The 19,923-nt window shown below is 37.5% G+C and overlaps 1 protein-coding gene across 1 annotated transcript in view; it reads right to left on the reverse strand.

Annotated features, from left to right (window-relative positions):
• LOC150091168 (integrin alpha-PS1-like) overlaps positions 1-19,923 on the reverse strand; it is a 552,996-nt gene that overhangs the window by 249,279 nt on the left and 283,794 nt on the right. Inside the window, exons 7-8 of the mRNA XM_090388878.1 lie at positions 15,620-15,704; positions 2,975-3,074 (exon numbers count right to left, since the gene is read on the reverse strand). Of these exons, the coding sequence (XP_090245004.1) occupies positions 2,975-3,074; positions 15,620-15,704 (185 nt within the window). The remainder of the gene's footprint in view (positions 1-2,974; positions 3,075-15,619; positions 15,705-19,923) is intronic.

The following is a 19,923-nucleotide window of genomic DNA, read 5'->3' on the forward strand; positions in this document are numbered from 1 at the left end:
ACTTAAATAAATTACTGGGTGGCTGACTTGCCTCTTCATGGCAAAGTGTGGGCAACAGTGGGTCACAATAGGGGGGCCTAACAGCTAAATGGTCAGAGGAAAGAACAGAAACAACTGGAGGGAGGAGACAGGTCTCTGTCTCCTCCCTCCCCTGCCTGGGGATGGGGTTTTAAAGGGAACCGGGTTAGAGTACCGAATTCAGATTGCCAATGGTGTGTCAGCAGCAAAGCCGCAGAATGTCTTCGTCAGCGTGATGGTTGTCATGTCCAAGTAGTGTCGAATCTGGTAGGAAGGTTAAGCTGCCCTTCCTGCTCCGGGGGTGGGATATGTTAGCTGGCAGTGGGGAACCCACCAGGCAAAGGGGTGGGGAGAGACACACATTTACTTCATTCATAATCTGCATTCCCGCTCTACTTGCATTCTATTTTTTTTTAATATACTTTTTTTTCTTCTGAGTTTCATACATATATATATATATCCTCACACTCATTCAGCAGTGCAGAAAGCAAGAGTCAAGCAAATGAAATGAATGCCAGAATGATGAATGAGAGTGTAACTGTGTGAGAAAAAGAACACAAACCATAAATGTTACAGTTAAGTTTCAACCCTAGTTTCAATCATTTATATTCTTACTTATTTAACTATTATGCATTAGTATTAAATTTACATTACACACCACTGCATATGTGTGAGAAAAAAGATGAATGAGTGAGTGAAGGGAAAAAAAAAAAAAAAAATATATATATATATATATACAGGGTGTCTCAAAAATATTGGTACAAACGTTTAGAGGAGGTAGGTAACATCTAAAGGAATGTGAATCGCATAGGAACCCATAACTGGAAACATCACAGGAAAGTAAGGATTTACTTTCCCATGGTAGGATTTATCGGACTTTGATAAAGGACAGATTGTGGGTGCTCCACGAGCTGGTGCCTCAATTTCCCAAACAGCTGAATTGGTGGGGTGTTCAAGAGCCACCGTAGTTAAAGTGTACCAGGACTGGAGTCAAAATGGTCAAACAACGACCAAAAGGCAAAAATTGCAAAGGTCAGCAAAAGGTTGATGTTAGAGGTGAGCACCGGGTCCGACGACTCGTACAAGTGAATAGGCACAGCACTGTTAAAGAGTTGACTACCCAATACAACATGGGCCAACCTAGACAACAATATCTGGCATGACCATACGTCGCATGCTCACATGTATGGGCTATACCAGCAGACGACTCCTGTAGCATCCTCTCCTAACTAAGGTTCATTGGCGTAAAAGACTTGTCTCATGCAAAGAGCATGCAAGTTGGATGTTAGAAGACTGGAAGAAGTTGTGCTGGTCAGATGAGTCACGTTATTTACTCCACACCATGGATGGTAGTGTATGGATGTGGCGTCAACAACATGAGGCTCTTGATCCATCATGCATGGTATCAAAAGTGGAGGTGGTTGCCAGGTGTGGGGCATGTTTCACTGGCAGGAACTTGGACCCCTGGTGCATGTGGAATAGCATATCAGTGGTCTTCGCTATCGTCAACTGCTTGCTGTCTGTGTACACCCCCCTATGTTACACTTTTTCCCGAATGGTGATGGTGTCTTCCAAGATGACAATGCGCCGAGTCTAATAGGAATGATTTGCGGAACACAGTTCTGACTTCCAGCATATCGATTGGCCTCCGAACTTCCCCCAATATCAATCTCATAGAGCACTTGTGGGACACTATGGAAAGGCATATCAGGTAGCTGGATACACCAATCACCTCCATATCTGCATTGCTGACCGCATTACACACAGCTTGGTTGGCCATACCTCCCAAATGCTTCTGACATCTTGTTGAATCAATGCCATGTCGGAGAGCTGCTGTACTGAGGGCAAAAGGAAACATACAAAGTATCAAGTAGGTGGTCGTAATTCAGTGATTATTCAGCATATAATCCAATTTTAACATCAAATTCAAATATTTTAGCCCAAATGTGATAATAACGGTCCAAACAACAAATATTCTAAATCTAAAAGTAAGTAAGATAGATCCCATTGCCTTTTAATTCAACATCCTGTATACATGCTGTACAAAGCTTTACAATTGCTTAGTAGAGGAACAGGTTCTGGATAATTTAACTTATTCCTAAAAGTATCACTAACTTTCATTTCAATTTCTTACTTTCAATTGCAGCTATATAATGTCATATTATGTGTGCTTTAACTTATTCCTAAAATTTTATTCCTAGAATTTAACTTATTCCTAAAAGTATCACTAACTTTCATTTCAATTTCTTACTTCAAATTTCAGCTATATAATGTCATATTATGTGTGCTATATCATAGGACAATGCAACGCATTTATAACCCTGTCTACTGTTACATATTTTGACTTCCAGTTGAAGGTTTATTATTTGGGGGGGGGGGAGAAACAGTCCAATGCTGATCAATTCTTTTATGCTTCATTTCATCTATTTACAGAAGCTTCCACTCATCCATTAGTGAACCAACTTCAATATCCAACAACTAATTTTAGGATATCTCTTAAACTTCTATAGTTACACCTTTAATGAAGTATTTTTGCTGATAAATACTTCAGGAAGTGATCCCATCCTATTATTTTCTTCCTAATAATGACTTTCTGTTGCAACTATGTTTTGGACACCAAAAGCATTACATTACAACGATCTGGTCCAGTCCTTTAGCACTTAAGTCTTAAGGTCCAGTCTTAAGTTATTTTCACAAATTAATTTTCTTTCTCCATTCATTCCTACTGCAATTTTCCTGCTTTTAAAAGGCTCTACAAACCTTGTTTCATTGTTGGGAATTCTAATTTGGAGCTTTCAAATGGTTAGCAAGTGATATATTCACTCAGTCATGGGGATTGAACAACAGAAGTACATAAGTTGAAAAGATACTTTTTAATCAAAATTTAACATTCCATAAATAACTCTTAAGTTAAAATTAATATATCATTAGAAAACTGTGTGCTAAACTTTATTACCTATAAATCCATCTTGATTAAGGTCACCTGAACTTGCCATGGCAAAACCAAATCTTGATTCTGGTTTTCCTGTGAGTTTCATTGGTTGTGAACTAAATCCCTAAATAATAAAATAATCCCTAAACTAAATTCCTCAATGTAAAATTACTGAAAGAAACAAAAATATTTTTAAAATTATTCCATGAAAAAATATATATATATATTAAAATTACAGTCTTACCTCTCTTTCACAAACTTCCATAGAATTTTTCATGTCACAAACTTTTTGATTTCCCCTTGGTAATACATTGAAAATAGTTTCCGTATAATGAACTGATTGAGAGACCAGGGCATGCATTGTTCGCACCTCTGGACTTTAGGCAGTAGAGCTGATGCTGTAGAAGCATGAATTAAGAGCTAAAATGGAAAGATGGAAGGTTTTGGGAGAGGCCTTTGCCCAGCAGTGGCCTCTTTGGGAGAGGCCTTTGCCCAGTAGTGACCAGCGCAACTTCTCAGTACTGAGAAGTCATGCTGGTCAACTGATATCTATGTGTTGATAGCCATTGGCAAAGATTAAGGCATATTCCCAATGCGGGCATTGGCTCTGGTCAACCTATTTTCTACCGTAAGCATCCTATTAGAGAATTAGGAGAGAGCGATTTTCCTTTATCCCGAAAATTCCTCTGTTGTTTCGAAGAAATGAGTCATCCACACTTTCACTAAATTTCACCCATCTCTGTTTACATGGTAGGTACAAGTGGTCCCTAAATCAGTTTTGTTTTAGCTGCTGTGCATGTAACCTCACAGTGTCTAAAAAGAAATCCTCGAGTGTAGTGTGAAAAAGTGGAAGTGCTTAATAGTGCAGATAGGGGCGTAAAAAAAAAGGAAAGAAAAATTGCTTTAAAATTTGATATTCCTGCCAGTAGTGTGTTAACCATTCTGAAAAACTGTTTTGATTTTCAAACTGTTTGTGGAAATGGGACCCAGTTGGAAGTGTGCAAAATTATGCCTGTATGAAGATGAAGCAGTTTTTAAGCGGATAAAGTTGATTCAAGACCAAAACGTGTCGATATCAGGGCCATTAATAAAAGCAAAGGCAATGAAGCATGTATCTTTTCTGGGGCATAAAACATTCCAAGCCAGTTCTGGTTGGGTGGACAAATTTAAACAGCAGCATGGCTTACCCGAAAAAGTTATTTCTGATGAAAGTGGAGTTTCAATTAAAGAAGACTATACCTAATGGAAAGAAACAGTTTTGAAAAAAAAAAAAAAAAATTTTGAACAGTGGATTTTAAATTTTGATGATAGAAAAAAAACAGAAAAATCATACTGACTGTCAAACAACTGCCATGTCCACCTTCACTCGATAATTTCAAAACTTACAAGTGAGAAGCTTGTTTTCTTCCTTCTGAATACCTCGTCTAAACTGCAGCCAATGATTTTAAAATGCACTACTGAAGGCACATACCAAAAAAAACTATACTGAGAATAGAAACCAACCAACCTGTAGATTCTGTTATAGATTTGCAGATGTGCATATCAGAGTTGGCGAAAGTGTGGAGTCAAGATGTGAAATGATTAAGAATTGTTTGCAAAAGCAGGTTTATTAAAATGCCAATAACAGCGATGAGAGGGATGAACTACTACAAGACACTGAGCAGTCTTGGGAATAACTTCAAGTGAGAAGTTTGATCAGTAGAGAAATTGTTCTTGACAAATTTTTAGGAGTTGATAATGATTTCATAGTAGCTGAATATCCGAGTGACTCCAACATTTTGGAGGATATTTAAAGAATTAGTGACAATATCAACAATGAGTTGGATGAAAATGAGGGCAACAGCAATATTAAACCTTCCAAATGCTGCCAACAAGAAATGTTGGCAGCATTTAAACCTTTGCATCAAGGCTTTCAGTGGGAGGAAATTTTAACAGAAAATATATTTTAGTGTTTAAACAAATGTGAACATTTTTATGAATGGTGCACAGTAGAATCCAGTGTACAACAAAAAATAACCAAATATTTCACAACATAATTCTTAAAAGTGTACTAATATATTGTTGTGCATCATATAGGTAGCCATTTCTTAATTTTCATCTTATTGGATTTCTCCATTGTATCAATGGTTATCCTGTACCTAGTTTATTTATTTATTTATTTCTGTTATATTTTGTTCCTCCATTCTTTTCTGTCCTCCCAGTCCCCGTTCTTCAATTTCCTTTTTTCCATAGCTGCCCTCACTCCCTCCCTCCATTCATGATCGTCTTCCTCTCTTTTTCCTTCTAGGAGGTATCCATTCTATTGCTTTTTTTGGTATCCTCTCTTCCTCCATTCTTTCTTATGATGTTTTTTTGAACGTCCATTGCTTTTCTTATATCTTCATTCCTGACTCTTTCCAATTTAGATCTTCAGACCAGTCTTCTCCAAAAATCCATCTCGACAGCTAATAATTTCTTCTTTTGCCTTTCCTTTATAGTCCAAACCTCAGATCCATATAGTAAGATACTTTGGAAAATTGCATTATATATTAATCATTTGGTTTTTGGAAATATGTATTAATACACATATTAAGAAATGTGTATTAATACACATTTCTTGATATGTATGTATGTATTAATAAAATAATTGTTTTAAAATGTTAGAAAATTTATTCATTCCCACTTTTTTCTGATTTATTTCCCATCTTTTACTGTATTTCTGAATTTATAGTAGTTTTCACTGTTAAAAAGGTCTTATTTTTTTATAACAAAATTTCTGTTTAATGAATTTTTTCAGAGGAACAGCCGATTCGTTATACAGAGGTCTGACTGTATATATGCTACCATTTCCTTGGCATTTTTCTTTGTTATTTAAATAAACAGGATCAGCACTTAACTAAGAAATAATATCAACAAATATTATTAGGCACATCAATAAGTTGAAAATAGTACAATGTCCATCACCTAAGTTTTAATAGGTAGATATAGCAGCTGATTGATAAGTCAAGGTGGTATATCAATTGTCCTGTGAAGAAATAAAAAAACAAGGCCACCTTGGACAGATACATGTGTCAAGATCCTCTTGACACATTTTTTATATTCTGGAAAGTTATTTGCAACCAACTTGCCACTTTACAGTCCCAATTAGGCATTTTCAAAAATGCACATATCAGAAATTACAGTTTTCATTTCAAAGATGAAATTTTTGGAGAGGTGATTTCTACCAGTTTTTAAATTAGTTCAGGTTGATATATTCAAATGATTTTTTCTATAAATACTGTGATTTTAATTTATTTATTTGAACTCAATGTAAAATTACTGATAAAATTTGATTTCTTGCTGAACTTTTGGAAACCAATGTTTTTCTGACTATATATTAATTATGTAAACAAAATTATTTTCAATATTGTTTATTCTGACAATCAACCACCCACTGGCTGAAGGAAAACTACCACACATCTATCCTACAACCATCCTTCCTCAACTTAAATTTATGCCACCCTCATGTGCATGTCATCTCAGAGAGAGAGTGAAGGATGCCATACATATTCAACTTACTCAAGCCATTCAAGACCTTAAACACCTCAATTAGATCACCCCACAGGCACCTAAGTATGCAGAAGCTGCAAATTGAGGAACTGACGCCTTTCTGGGTAATGATACCTTCTTGTTCCCTTCACAAATCTGATTTCCCTTCTCTGCACACATTCCAGCAGATCTACAAAAGTGAGGCCCAAATACCTGTATACAATACACAAGATGTAGCCTAACCATGGCCTTGAAAAGAGGGATAATCACCTTCTTATTCTGGTACATCATTGACATAAATTCATGAGCTGCTTTGGCAGCATTAGCATTAGCATTAGTAGAGGCATTTGATGCAAGAAAGCAAGCTTATGCAGCATCAGCCAAAAAAAAAAAAAAAAAAACCACTTCCACTTCACCCCTCTGTTCGTTCAAAATACCTGTCCAGCTGAGCCTTAAACTTATTTAGGCTATCAACCTCCACCACAAGGGATGGAAGTCTGTTCCACCAACCAACCACCCGCTGGCTAAAGGCAAATTTCTGCACGTCTATCCTACATCTGTCTTTCCTCAATTTGAATTTATGCCCTCTCAGGTGATTTTTCTGAGCTAGAGGAAGAATCCCATCAGCATTGAGCATGCTTAAACCATTCAAGGCTTTATACACCTCTATCAGATCACCTCGCTGGTGCCTAGTCTCCAGACACTGTAATTTGCAAAACTTAAGCCTTTCTTTGTAAGAGCACCCCTTTGTTCCATTCACTAATCTTGTTGCCCCTCTCTGTACTCGTTCCAGCAGCTCTACATCCTTCTTGAAATGAGGCCTCCAGACCTGTATACAGTACTCTAGGTGTGGCCTGACCATCGCCTTATACAATGGAATAATCACCTCCTTATCCCTGCTGGAAAAATTCCTGTATATCATTGACAATACTCCATGAGCTACTCTTGCAGCCCGTCTGCACTGCTCAGAGAACTTCATATCTGCCTGCACAACCACCCCCAAGTCCCTTTCATGCTCTACCACTGTCAGTGTAGTACCACAGAGTTGATACATTGCTCTGGGGTTGCTGTTTCCCCATGTGTAGTACTTTACATTTGTCAATGTTAAACTTCATTTGCCACCTCTCAGCCCATCTGCTCAACCTTTCCAGATCCTGTTGCAGCAGCATAGTGTCAGTAGTGTCCTTGACAACCCTGCCAACCTTTGTATCGTCTGCAAACTTGGACATTAAGCCCGATATACCATCATCAATATCATTTATAAATACAGAAAACAATAATGGACCCAACACTGAGCCCTGAGGGACTCCACTAATAACATCAGTCCACGATGAGCAGTGTCCATTGATTACCACTCTCTGTCTTCTCCCCCTCAACCACCCCTTTATCCATAGCAGCAATTTGCCTCCAATGTCACACTGCTCCAATTTGTGTAGCAGTCTTCCATGTGCAACAGTATCAAAAGCCTTTCTAAGATCCAAGTATATAATATCAAAGTTATTCCCTGCATCCAGTTCTTTTGTGACTGCATCATAGTATCCAATCAAGTTGGTCAGGCAAGACTTCCCCTTAACAAAACCATGCTGTGTCTGAGCTATAACTGAAGTCTTGTCTAAATGATCCTGCAGTGCTTCTTTAACCAGTGCCTCCATTACTTTTCCTGGAACAGAAGTTAGGCTCACAGGTCTATAATTACTTGTGTCAGCCTTTGATCCTCCTTTGTGAATTGGGGTCACATTTGCACATTTCCAGTCTATGGGTACCTCCCCTGAGTCCAAGGAAGCTCTCATAATTATGGCTAAGGGTTTGCTTACTTCCTTTGCTGCCTCCTTTAACATAACTGGATAGATCCCATCCACCCCGGGTGCCTTTCTTGTCTTTATCTTCAACAGTTTCTCCTCCACTTTACTCCCAGTTATTTCAAGATTCTGTAGCTTACTGCTAGAGTTGAATACACCTCTGGCATTCCCCTCGCTGAATAACTCCTCATGTGTGAATGTCGATGCAAAATATTCATTTAGTTTGTTAGCTACCTGAGCAGAATCATCAACACTTGACCCATCAATATCAAGTGGACCAATCTGATTCATCCCCTTCCTTCTAGAGTTTACATAAGTAAAGAACTCTTTGCTGTTTTTCTTTGCATCCCTTGCCAAGGATTTCTCGTAATCTGCCTTCGCCTGCCTAACCTCCTTTGTAACTTGGTTGCATATCAACTTGTATCTATCATAGGCTTCTGTGTCATGTGTTAATTTGTATGTATCCCATGCATTTTTCTTCTCTGCCATATGCCTCATTAGTTCATCTGACATCCATTTTGGCCTAAACCTTGAACAATATTTCTTAGTTGGTATGTAAAGCCTAGTAGCTTCCAAGATAAGTTCTTTGAATGCTTCCCATTTTGAATTTGCTGTTGGTAACATCATCAGTTGGTCCCACTGTATAGAATTTAAATACTGTCTCAGTCCATCGTAGTCGCCTTTACGGAAGCAATAACCCTTCCCTTTACCCCTAATGGTAGTTACCTCTTTGAGTAAATCCCACTTCAGCACACTGTGATCACTGCCACCTAGTGGTTCATTTATCTGCAGATTCTTAATGCATGAAGAATCACTGCTGATAATCAAATCAAGAGTATTACTCCCTCTAGTTGCCTCCCGAACATGCTGATGTAGAAAACAATCATCCAATAAATCCACAAAAGCCCTGCTAGTGTGTGAGTAACCAGCCCCCAAATTCCAGTCAATATCTGGGAAATTAAAATCTCCCATTATAAGACTCTCTGATTTACTGGCCCACTCTATTTCCCTGTACAGTTCCTTATTATACTCATCAGAGTCATTAGGCCTATAGCACACTCCTACTCTCAATTTTGATCTGCCAATGCTTATGTCACACCAAACTGACTCCACACTGCACTGTCCAGCAATGTCGACTGTCTTCACTTCCTTGGTTTTTATGTGTTTCTTAACTAATAGCATAACCCCTCCCCCCTTCCTATCCTGTCTATCCTTTCTGTAGACGTTGTACTCCCCAAATTGCAGTTCTGCATCCCTTATATCTGTGTGACACCACGTCTCTGATATCCCAACAATATCTGCCTTCGATGTTTTGAGCAATACCTCAAATTCATTTACTAAACTCCTAGCATTGGTGTACACGCAAGTATACCTGCACCTGTTTCTATTCTTAGCTACCCTAACACAACCCATGTGTTTACTTGTACCGCAATGGCTCCCAGCAGTCTCTGAAATACCATGCATCTTGTTTTTCAGTCTTCTGCTCATTCTAATAGAAGCAGTGCAAGAATCTCTTTCACCTCTGCCAGTGGCTACTGTCAATCTATTGGTCTTTGTCTCCCCCCAAGCTAGCAGTTTTCCGACCCACCTAACACTGCCTCGATAGCATCAGCAAATATTCTTGCACCCTTTCTATTTAAGTGTATCCCATCCCTGTAGAAGTAATCTCTCCTGTTAACAAGTACAGTCCAGGCTGAAAAAAATTCTACCCCTTGAGCCTTGCACAATCTTTCCAGGGCCGAATTGATCGACAAGGCCCTCATCATATACTCCCTCCTATCGTGTCTGGGCAGAATTGCAGACACTTTCAAATTCAACCCTAATTCTCGGCTTTTGTTCAACAGTGACCTGTACTTGTTAAGTAATTCTGCCGGTCTCCTACTCTTAATATTATTAGTGCCAACGTGTACAACTATATCACCTTTTGTGCCCTTAAAAGATGATATTCGCTCTACAACGTCATCAACCTTTGCCCCTGGCAGACATACCCTGGTCCTGTTCCACCTATCTTTTTTACAAAGCATGTTCCCCGTTTCCCTGACAATAGAGTCACCAACAACTACTAGTTCCTTCGGGACCAGCGCATTCTGCCTTAGGGGTTGTCTCTGTGTCCCGCGATGCCCAAGTGCAAGCTCTGGCGTTGATGTGGGCAGCTGAGAGCTTGATGGGCCCCTCAATTTAGTTTCTTCGAGGGCATCCACCCTGTCCTTCAAGCTCTCATATAGGCCCATAAGAACGCCGAGTTGTTGCCTGATATCGATACACTCCTTGCATCGCGCACACACAAAGACATCCCCCTTGGCAGTATCATGTCCCGTACCCGATTGCTCTGCAAACATCAAGCAAACAGTGCATTTTATAAGGCTGTGAGTCAGAGGACAACTGCCCCCCTCAGTTCTGCTCTGAGCCACAGAACTTCCATTAGCTTGAGCCTTTTGCTTTGCTGCTCTGGTCTGAGTCATGATTCTATTAATTTATTAATTAATTATGTTATGTTATTAATTATACGTTTGTAATCTAAGTCGTTATATGTATTTATTTAAACGTACAATTTAACTGCTAACGAAGTTCAACTAACGCTATCTAGTACGGTATATAACCTACGGTATATCTAGGATGGTATCACAATGGCGGGAAGTTACTAACGGTAGCGGTAGTTACGAACACGTGGAAACCCTTACCGATACTTTTACAAGGCTGAGTAAAGAATAACTACACCAAATTAATCAAAAAATCACAAAATAATGTTATACTACTAAATTTAAATCAAAAGTTTTAGAAAAAACAATAATTTAAAATCAATAAATAAGAAAAATCCACTTAGCGGCTTTGAACACGACCGTCACTAGTAGCCTCGTCAGCAGATATAATGTAGTGCAGCATGTCTGCACTACTCAGAGAATTTCATATCTGACTGCCCAATTACTCCCAGCTCTTTTTCATTTTCCACTACTCTGACTGTAGTACCACAAACTTGATATGTTACTCTGGGATTGATATTATATACATATCAATCCCAGAGTAACAGACAAATGTAATGTACTGATTGATATCAGTACATTACATTTGTCTATAACCTTCGACTGCCATTTCTCAACCCATTGACCCAATTTTACTAGATCTTGTTGCAGTAGCTCAACCTGATTACTGTCATTAACCATCCTGCCAACAATTATATCATCTGCAAACTTTGACATTAAGCCTGATATACCTTCATCAATATCATTAATAAATATTGAAAACAACAATGGGACCTGCACTGAACCCTGAGGAACTCCACTGATAACATTAGTCCACAAAGAGCAGCACCCATTGATAACTACTCTGTCTTCTTAACTATCCTTTTATCCATAGCAGTAACCTGTCCTTAAAGCCACACTGCTCCAGTTTATACAGAAATCTTTTAAGTACAACAGTATCAAAAGCCTTCCTGAAATCCAAGTACTGGGTGGTTATAAAATAAGTTTCCCTATTCAGGAGACCCTAGTGTCAAAACAGTTGGAGTTACCACTGTGAAAATCAATGGGTATGTCATTTAGGGTATGGGGAAACGATTTGTAGAAGAAAAAATATTAGTTGAAATGTCCACCACCAGGAGGGAACGGCACTACACATATGTAAAATTTGTCATTTACTTCAAGACATGCTGCTTACGCAAATGACATCCTAGTTAGATAAAAGCAGAAAGGCCAGTGTCACTGCCAATAACTATTATGGCTCTTACAAAAAATGAACATGCTCTTTTAGTAAAACTGTTCTACCAGAATAATAGTAACACTAATGCAGCACTACGTGAATATTGGAAACTTAAAGGTTTGTGTAAAGGACCTTTGGCGTCAGTGGGGCTTCAAAAACAAATAAAGAAATATGAAGCGACCGGGGAGTTAAGTGTAATTCCAAGCAGGGGACGACCATGTATTGGAACGGAAGTAGTGGATGAAGTGGCGGTTGCAATGGTCAGAATGTGAAACACTACCAGTCAGTAGTGCCAGAGGTGTGTCAAGAGACTTGAACCTTCCTTGGTCTACTGTACATAAAGTGCTTTGAATAATTTTACGCTGGTTCCATTACAAGATAAATATAGTGCAAGAACTAAAGTTTTGTGATCAGCAACAATGAACAGACTTTGCTCTACGATTTCTGGCTCATATGGAACTTAACAATACATGGGCTCCAATGACCTTGTGGTCTGATGAGGCACATTTCATTCTTCATGGGGCTGTAAATGCACAAAACTGCCGAATATGGGGAACTTCTCGTCCATCTGCTGTGCATAAAAGCCAATACGTTAGTATGGTGTGGATTCACAGCAGAGTTTATAATCGGACCATTTTTCTTTGAAGAGTCTACACCTCATGTCCCCATAAGGTGTATGGTAACTAGTGCACAGTACTGCACTCTTCTAAGAGATCATATTATTGTCTAATAATATGATTAAATTAAATTAAATTAAAATCTAATCCTAAGTCAGCAAGAATGTTGCATTCAACATTCAGAAATGACCGCATCATTTCTAGACGTCTAGAGACTTTCCGCAATTCTGGCCATCCCGATCATCAGATCTCAATTCCTGCAATTTCTAGCTGTGGGGGATACCTGAAAGATGGAGTTTACCGTGGTGGCATACAGACGTTTGTCGATTTGAAAGCAAGCATTAAACAGCATGTAGCCAACATCCCCAATGAGATTCTACGTGAAACTGTGTCACACACAGTCCTCCATTTTCAGAATGTCATCTCAAGTGAAGGAAAGCACATAGAACAATATCTGTAGATTTCTAAATTCTGATATTAAAATCTAATCCTAAGTTAAGTATTCCATCTCATGTTTACAGTGCCAGTTTCTCTCCTTGTGGCAAAAATTTTAACTAATTTTTTTCTTCTAAAAATTGCTTCCCCATACCCTAAATGACAAACCCACCGATTTTCACAGTGCAATCTCTAACCGTTTTGACACTAGGGTTACCTGAATATGGAAACTTATTTTATAACCATCCAGTATATTATATCAAAATTATTTTTTTCATCTAGTTCCTTCATCACTGCATTACAGTGACATATCAGACTGATTAGACAAGACCACCTCTTAACAAATCCATCCTGTGACTGCAGCATAATTGCATTCCTGTCCAGATGATCTTACATTATTTCTTTAACCAGTGACTCCATTATATTATTTTCCCTGGACCAGATGTTAAGCTAATAAGTCTGTTATTATTCATATATCACCTTTTGTTTCCCTTTATGAATTGGAATACATTTGCAAATCTGCAGTACGTGGCAACCACCCTTGTATCCAAAGATGCCCTCATAATTATGGCTAACAGCTTGCTTACCTCCTTTGCTGCCTCTCTTAATATGATTGGATAGATCCTATCCACTCCAGGTGCCTTTTTTATGTTCAGCTTCAATAACTTTCCTTTCAGTTATCACAAAGTCTTTTAGCTCCCTATTGGAGTTTGATAAACTTTTGGATCCCCTTACTAAAGAATTTCTCATCAATACCTATTCAATTTGTCAGCAACCTGAGCAGGGTCAGACAGTTAACCCATTGACATCAAGTGGCACAATGTGATTCAATCCCTTCCTTCTACTGCTAATGTAAGCATAGAAGTCTTTGCTAATTTTCTTTGCATTCTTTGCCAGACACTTCCCATAACCTGCCTTAGCTTGCCTAAGGCAGATTATGGGAAGTGTCTTTGTGACTTGATTACAGACTAATTTCTATCTACCACAGGCTTCAGAATTACCTGTCCATTTATTTGCATACCATGCAATTTTCTTCCCCACCACCTGTCTCAATAGTTCATCTGACATCTATTTAGGTCTAAGTCCTAAACAGTATTTCTTCATTGTTATGAAAAACCTAGTAGCATCTATGATTACTTCTAAAAGTGCTTCTCATTTAGAATTTGCTGTTGGCAACATCATCAGTTGGTCCCAATGCATAAAATTCAAAAACTGAGACCACGGTAGTCACCCTTAAGAAAGAAAAGGCCTTCTCTTTACCACTGACAGTACTTATGTCTTTAATTAAATTCTGCATTAGTACACTGTGATCGCTGCCACTCAGTGGATCTTTTATCTACAGATTCTTAATGGATGTAGAATCACTGCTGATAACCAAATCAAGAGTACTGCTTCCTCTTGTTGCCTTTCTAATATGCTGCTGCTGCTGTAGAAAACAGTCAACCAAGAAATCTACAAAACTCGTGCTAGTTTGAGAGTGACCAACCCACAAATTCCAGTCAACATCTGGAAATTTAAAATCGCCCATTATAAAACATTTAATTTACTGGCCTACTCTATTTCTCTGTATAGCTGTTTGGTACACTCATCACAGTCACTAGGCCTCTCTTAGTCCTACTCCTTACTCCTTCTCTCAATCCAGTGCTTATATCACACCAAACTGACTCAGCATTGCACTGGTCACTCACGTCGACTGGATGAACTGCCTTAGATTTAATATGCTTCTCAACTAAAAGGATAACCTCTCCTGTTCTGTTTGTCCTTTCTGTATACATTATACTCCCCGTATTCAAATTCAGCATCATTCATATCTGAGTGACACCATATCTCTGCAATGTCTGTATTTTGATGACAAAATCAGTACTTCAAATTCATCAAGTTTATTTACAGTGCTTCTGGCATTAGTATACATGCAAGTATACATGCACATGTTCTTACTCTTAGTTACCCTTACACAGCTCATATACTGACTTGTTCCATGACCCACAGCAGGGCCTGGAATTCTCAACAGCTTGCTTTCCAGGCTGCTGAATTTTCCAACAGAATGCAGTGCGAGAATCACCTTCACCTCTGCCTGCAGCTTGGGTTATTCTATTGGAATGTGTAACCATTCCCCCCCCCAAGCTAGCAGTTTTCTGACCTACCTATCACTGCCTCAATAACATCAGCAAATATTCTTGCATCCCTTCTATTTAAGTGTATCCCATCCCTGTAAAAACAGATCTTCTGTTAACAATGGTAATGCAGTCTACTACCAAAAAAAGTTTAAAATGGATTTTTTAGATGCTTGACATTCACAAAAAAAAAGACTTTTTTTTCATTGTTAACAATGAAACATTTATTATTGAATAAAATTAATTATTTGCAACATTCAGACTCTCTCTGAACAAACCTTGTAATATTAAGAAGCCACCATGTAACTAACATATAAAATCCAGCTACTTGTTAAAAAGGTTACTATATGAAAGCATGATAATATATACAGCATAATAGTTGTATATATTATCATGCGACATAATATATACAACATAATAAACAAATGTGAAAAAAAATTTTTCATGAAATATGAAATTTAAATTTACAAAATCCAGGTAAGCAGAAAGTTTTAGTCTTACTATTTGTGAATTTTGGTAAATATAAACTGCTCCGCCTTTCCCTTTTTCATAATAAAATGGTGATCCAACAATTAGATCCAAAAACCTGAAATTAAATATTGCACAAATTGTACTATTAGTTGAAACAGTATGAATTGAAAGTGTACATCTTCCTATTATAAATAATTTTATATTTATTAATTATAAAATAATAAGGCATCTTATTTAACCCTTTCAGAAGTGACTTTGCTGACTGTGCTTGAGGCCCAGGTAATGAATTTGTTGCAGGCTCCGTAAAACGAAATTTTTTTTGTTGAATTTTGAAATTTTGTAAAAAAAAAAAAAAAAAAAAAATTTTAAATTGGTACATAATTCCTTTAAATTATTAATTTATTCTTAATTTGATTTACTGTTCAACATTAAGTAAAATTGTCAAAAATCAAATCAATTTTTAAAAACTTTATAAAGGAAATAATTATATATAAAATCCACCATTACTTTTTTTTGATACAGTAATATCTGTTACAACCTCATATAAATTACAATATCTGTAATTTATTTTTATTATTATTATTAGCCATTATGATGCAAGGAAGCCTGAGGCTTATGCTGCACCAGCAAAGAAAATTTCCTGAGTTACCCTGAGAGAGAGAGAGAGAGAGAGAGAGAGAGAGAGAGAGAGAGAGAGAGAGAGAGAGAGAGAGAGAGAGAGAGAGAGAGAGAGGAAGGAATCACCAAGAAAGAGAAGAATGATGATATCCAACTCAGGACCATGGGTTTGCCAAGCCTCATACTCACCAGATGTGAGCCCCTGCAGTTATGTATCACTTGATTCAACTTTATCTGCATCTGAATTCCAAATGTATTAAAATTTGGCTTTGTAAGCACAAATTGAGCAACTGAGTTCAACAGGTATGATCTCTACCTAACAATAAGAGAGATGACAGTATGTAATGAAAAAATTTCAAAAAACAATTAGTACATTAACAGATACACTGAAGCAACCTTCAAAATGTATATCTGTGTATGTTCTCTCCAGAGCTTACACATAAACACATTGATGTATACATGAACTCCTGAAAGAGTAAATACAAAATTTAAGAATATTTTCTGGTTTAGTGTTAACAGGGATGCACAGTTTTATGGTATGATATTATTAGTTAACCAGCTTCATACAATATTCAGAATATAATTTGGAACTACATGTTTTTTATGAAAAAATTATCTTATAAAGAGCTATAATAACTGCAAATACAGTAAACACTATTCCAAATGTATACAATAAAAGGCAAATTAAATGAAGTGAAATAAAAATATATATATATATCTGCTATAACAAAGTATGCCTCAGTTATCAGAACTACAGGTTACGAAAATTATGCCTATGAAGATTCTAATAGTTCTATTAAACACTCTACATGCCTAGAAGAGTTTGTAATAGAAATAATAACAATGCAATTTATTTTTAAAATGCAGTTTTCATAACAAAATGCAATTATTTGTTAATTGCTAGTATAAATTTTACAATTTTCTCAATGGAAGTCAAAACCCAATTTCTCTTGGATTACTATTTTAATTTTCATGACAAGAAAATATATAATGTAATTTTGCAACTGCCAGTAGCATGAACTCATCTTATTCAGATTAGTTTTCCTAGATCTAAGAAACTATTGTACAGTAACTTCTATCAACAAAACTGGAAGAGAAATACTGAATGAATTCCTCATCCAAACGATGTATTATTACCATGAAATAATATATTGTCTAAACAACTGTAATTAAGAATAAATAAATAAATTTTTTAAAAATAATAAATAAAAAAATATATATATATATACATGCACAGAGTTGGCTTTGCATTAGCAACATTCCTTTATGTATAAATGAACTGGTCTGTGATGCTGGGGAAGGCTCAAAGTCAGGAACAGCTAATATTCCAGGGTAATTCAGAATTTTTTTTTTTGGCTGGTGCAGCATAAGCCTCAGGCTTCCTTGCACCATATGGCTAATAATAATAATAATATAAGATTGTGGTTTGCAAATATGAATACTCCGGTTATATGGTGTCATGCATATACAGTGACTGGCTCAACGGCAGTCAAACAACCAGCGAAAGGTCACATGTGGGACAGCCATGTGTGGATGATGCCCTTGATGAGCATAGTTTGTCTCATCTTGTAATACAGCAGTCATAAAACCCAGTGGCTCAGCTAACCACCCTGTACAATGTAGAAATAGCAAAACCAGTATCCAAATGGACTATGCACCGGACATTTGCTCATACAGGCTAGGGCAATGATGACTGCCACAGGTATCCATACTCACTGCAAGACACAAGAAATTGTGCCTTGCATGGGCACATCAGCACTAACACTGGACCGCCGACAAGGAAACTGGAAGTCTGTTGCCTGGTCTGATGAATCCTGTTTCTAAATGTATCATGCTGATGGGCATATCAGCATTTGGGAAAATGCAAAGAGGCCATAGCAACTGGATGCACTGTTGATGTTCAGTAGTACAGAGGCAGGCAATGGTTTGGGGATTGTTTTCATGGCATGACCTGGATCATCTGATTGCTCCGGGAATATGCGGTGGTCATTCCCTTGACCTTTCTGCATCCTCTGTATTTGGTGGTGACGGGCTTGAACCCCGGTCTAATCATATTTATCAATGATATTGATGAAGGTATATCAGGCTTAATGTCAAAGTTTGCAGATGATACAAAGGTTGGCAGGGTTGTTAATGACAGTAATGGCAGTGTGCAACTGCAACAGGATCAAGAAAATTTTGGTAGATGGGCTGAGAAGTGGCAACTGAAGCTTAACGTTGACAAATGCAAAGTACTACATATGGGTAGAAGTAACCCCAGAGGAACATGCCAACTGTGTGGTACTACACTTAGGGTGGTAGAAAATGAAAAAGACCTGGGGAGCAATTGTGCAGTCAGATATGAAGTTTTCTGAGCAATGCAGACAGGCTGGGTCTGCAGTGCAAGAGCAGGTCATGGGGTTTTATCAATGATATACAGGAATTTTGGTAGCGGGGAAAAGGAGGTGATTATCCCTTTGTATAAAGCAATGGTCAGGCCATGCCTTGAATACTACATACAGATCTGGAGGCCTCATTTTAGGAAGGATGTAGATTTGCTTGAGCGAGTATAGAGAAGGCAACAAGATTGGTCAGGGGAACAAAAGGGTGGTCTTACCAAGAAAGGCATAAGTTCTGCAAATTGCAGTGTCTGGAGGTGATTTGAATGAGGTGTACAAGGCCTTGAATGGGTTGAGCAGGCTCAATTCTGATGGGATTCTTGCACAGATTACAAACCTGAGGGGGCATAAATTCAAATTGAAGACAGACAGTTATAGAACAGATGTGGGAAATTTGCCTTTAGCCAGCGGGTAATTGATTGCTGGAACAAACTTCCATCTGTCATTGTGGAAGTTGATAGATTAAATAAATTCAAGGAGGAACTGGAGAAACATTTAGAGGGAATAGATGTGTGAAATGTTTTTTTTTTTTTTTTTTTTGGATGATGCTACATAAGCTTGCTTTCTTGCATAACATACCTCTATTACTACTATTATTACCAAACATTCTCTTTCTTGTTTGCTCAAATTCAGGTTCAATTTCTAATTCAAATGCCAATTTTTTTGCATAGTCTATAACAGTTTTTCCCAACTTTTTTCAAATATGGGCCAGTTTTATCTTTGAGATAAAAGCCATGGATCACTTTTATATTTGAAGTAGAAGCAACACAGGCCATAAAAAAAGGAACTAATATGCAAATATATTAATAACTATTCTTTAAATACAATGATATTTAAAACTGTCTTTCCTCAATTTAAAGTGAGGAAAGGCAGTTAGCTATAGAATAGATTGTGGAAATTTGCCTTTAGCCAGCAGGTTGTTGATTGCTGGAACAAACTTCCATCTGTCTTGTGGAAGTTGATAGCTTAAATAAATTCAAACTAGAGAAACATTTAGAGGGAATGGATGTGTGAAATGTGTTTTCTTTTTCTTTTTTTTTTGCTGATGCTACTTAAGCTTTCTTTCTTGCGTCATAATGCTAATATGTAGTTGCGCTTATTACATGATATACTTTAGTTTGTTATAGGTATATCTACATTTCCCATCAATTTTAATAGGATGATTACCTACTGCAAAAAAGCTGTTTTACTGTTAAGTCCCACAGACCACTTTTACTTAAACAGATCACAGATGGGGAAACACTGGTCTAAAAAGGCATTTGATTGATTCTGAAAACAGGGAGACAAGTGTGCGACATATTCAAACTGATATCTTAGGGGGTTTGCTTGTAATGGTTA

The sequence above is a fragment of the Mastigoproctus giganteus genome, chromosome 1 (assembly GCF_048544385.1).
Source record: "Mastigoproctus giganteus isolate SK-2022 chromosome 1, ASM4854438v1, whole genome shotgun sequence".
In the NCBI taxonomy this organism is placed as follows: domain Eukaryota; kingdom Metazoa; phylum Arthropoda; class Arachnida; order Uropygi; family Thelyphonidae; genus Mastigoproctus; species Mastigoproctus giganteus.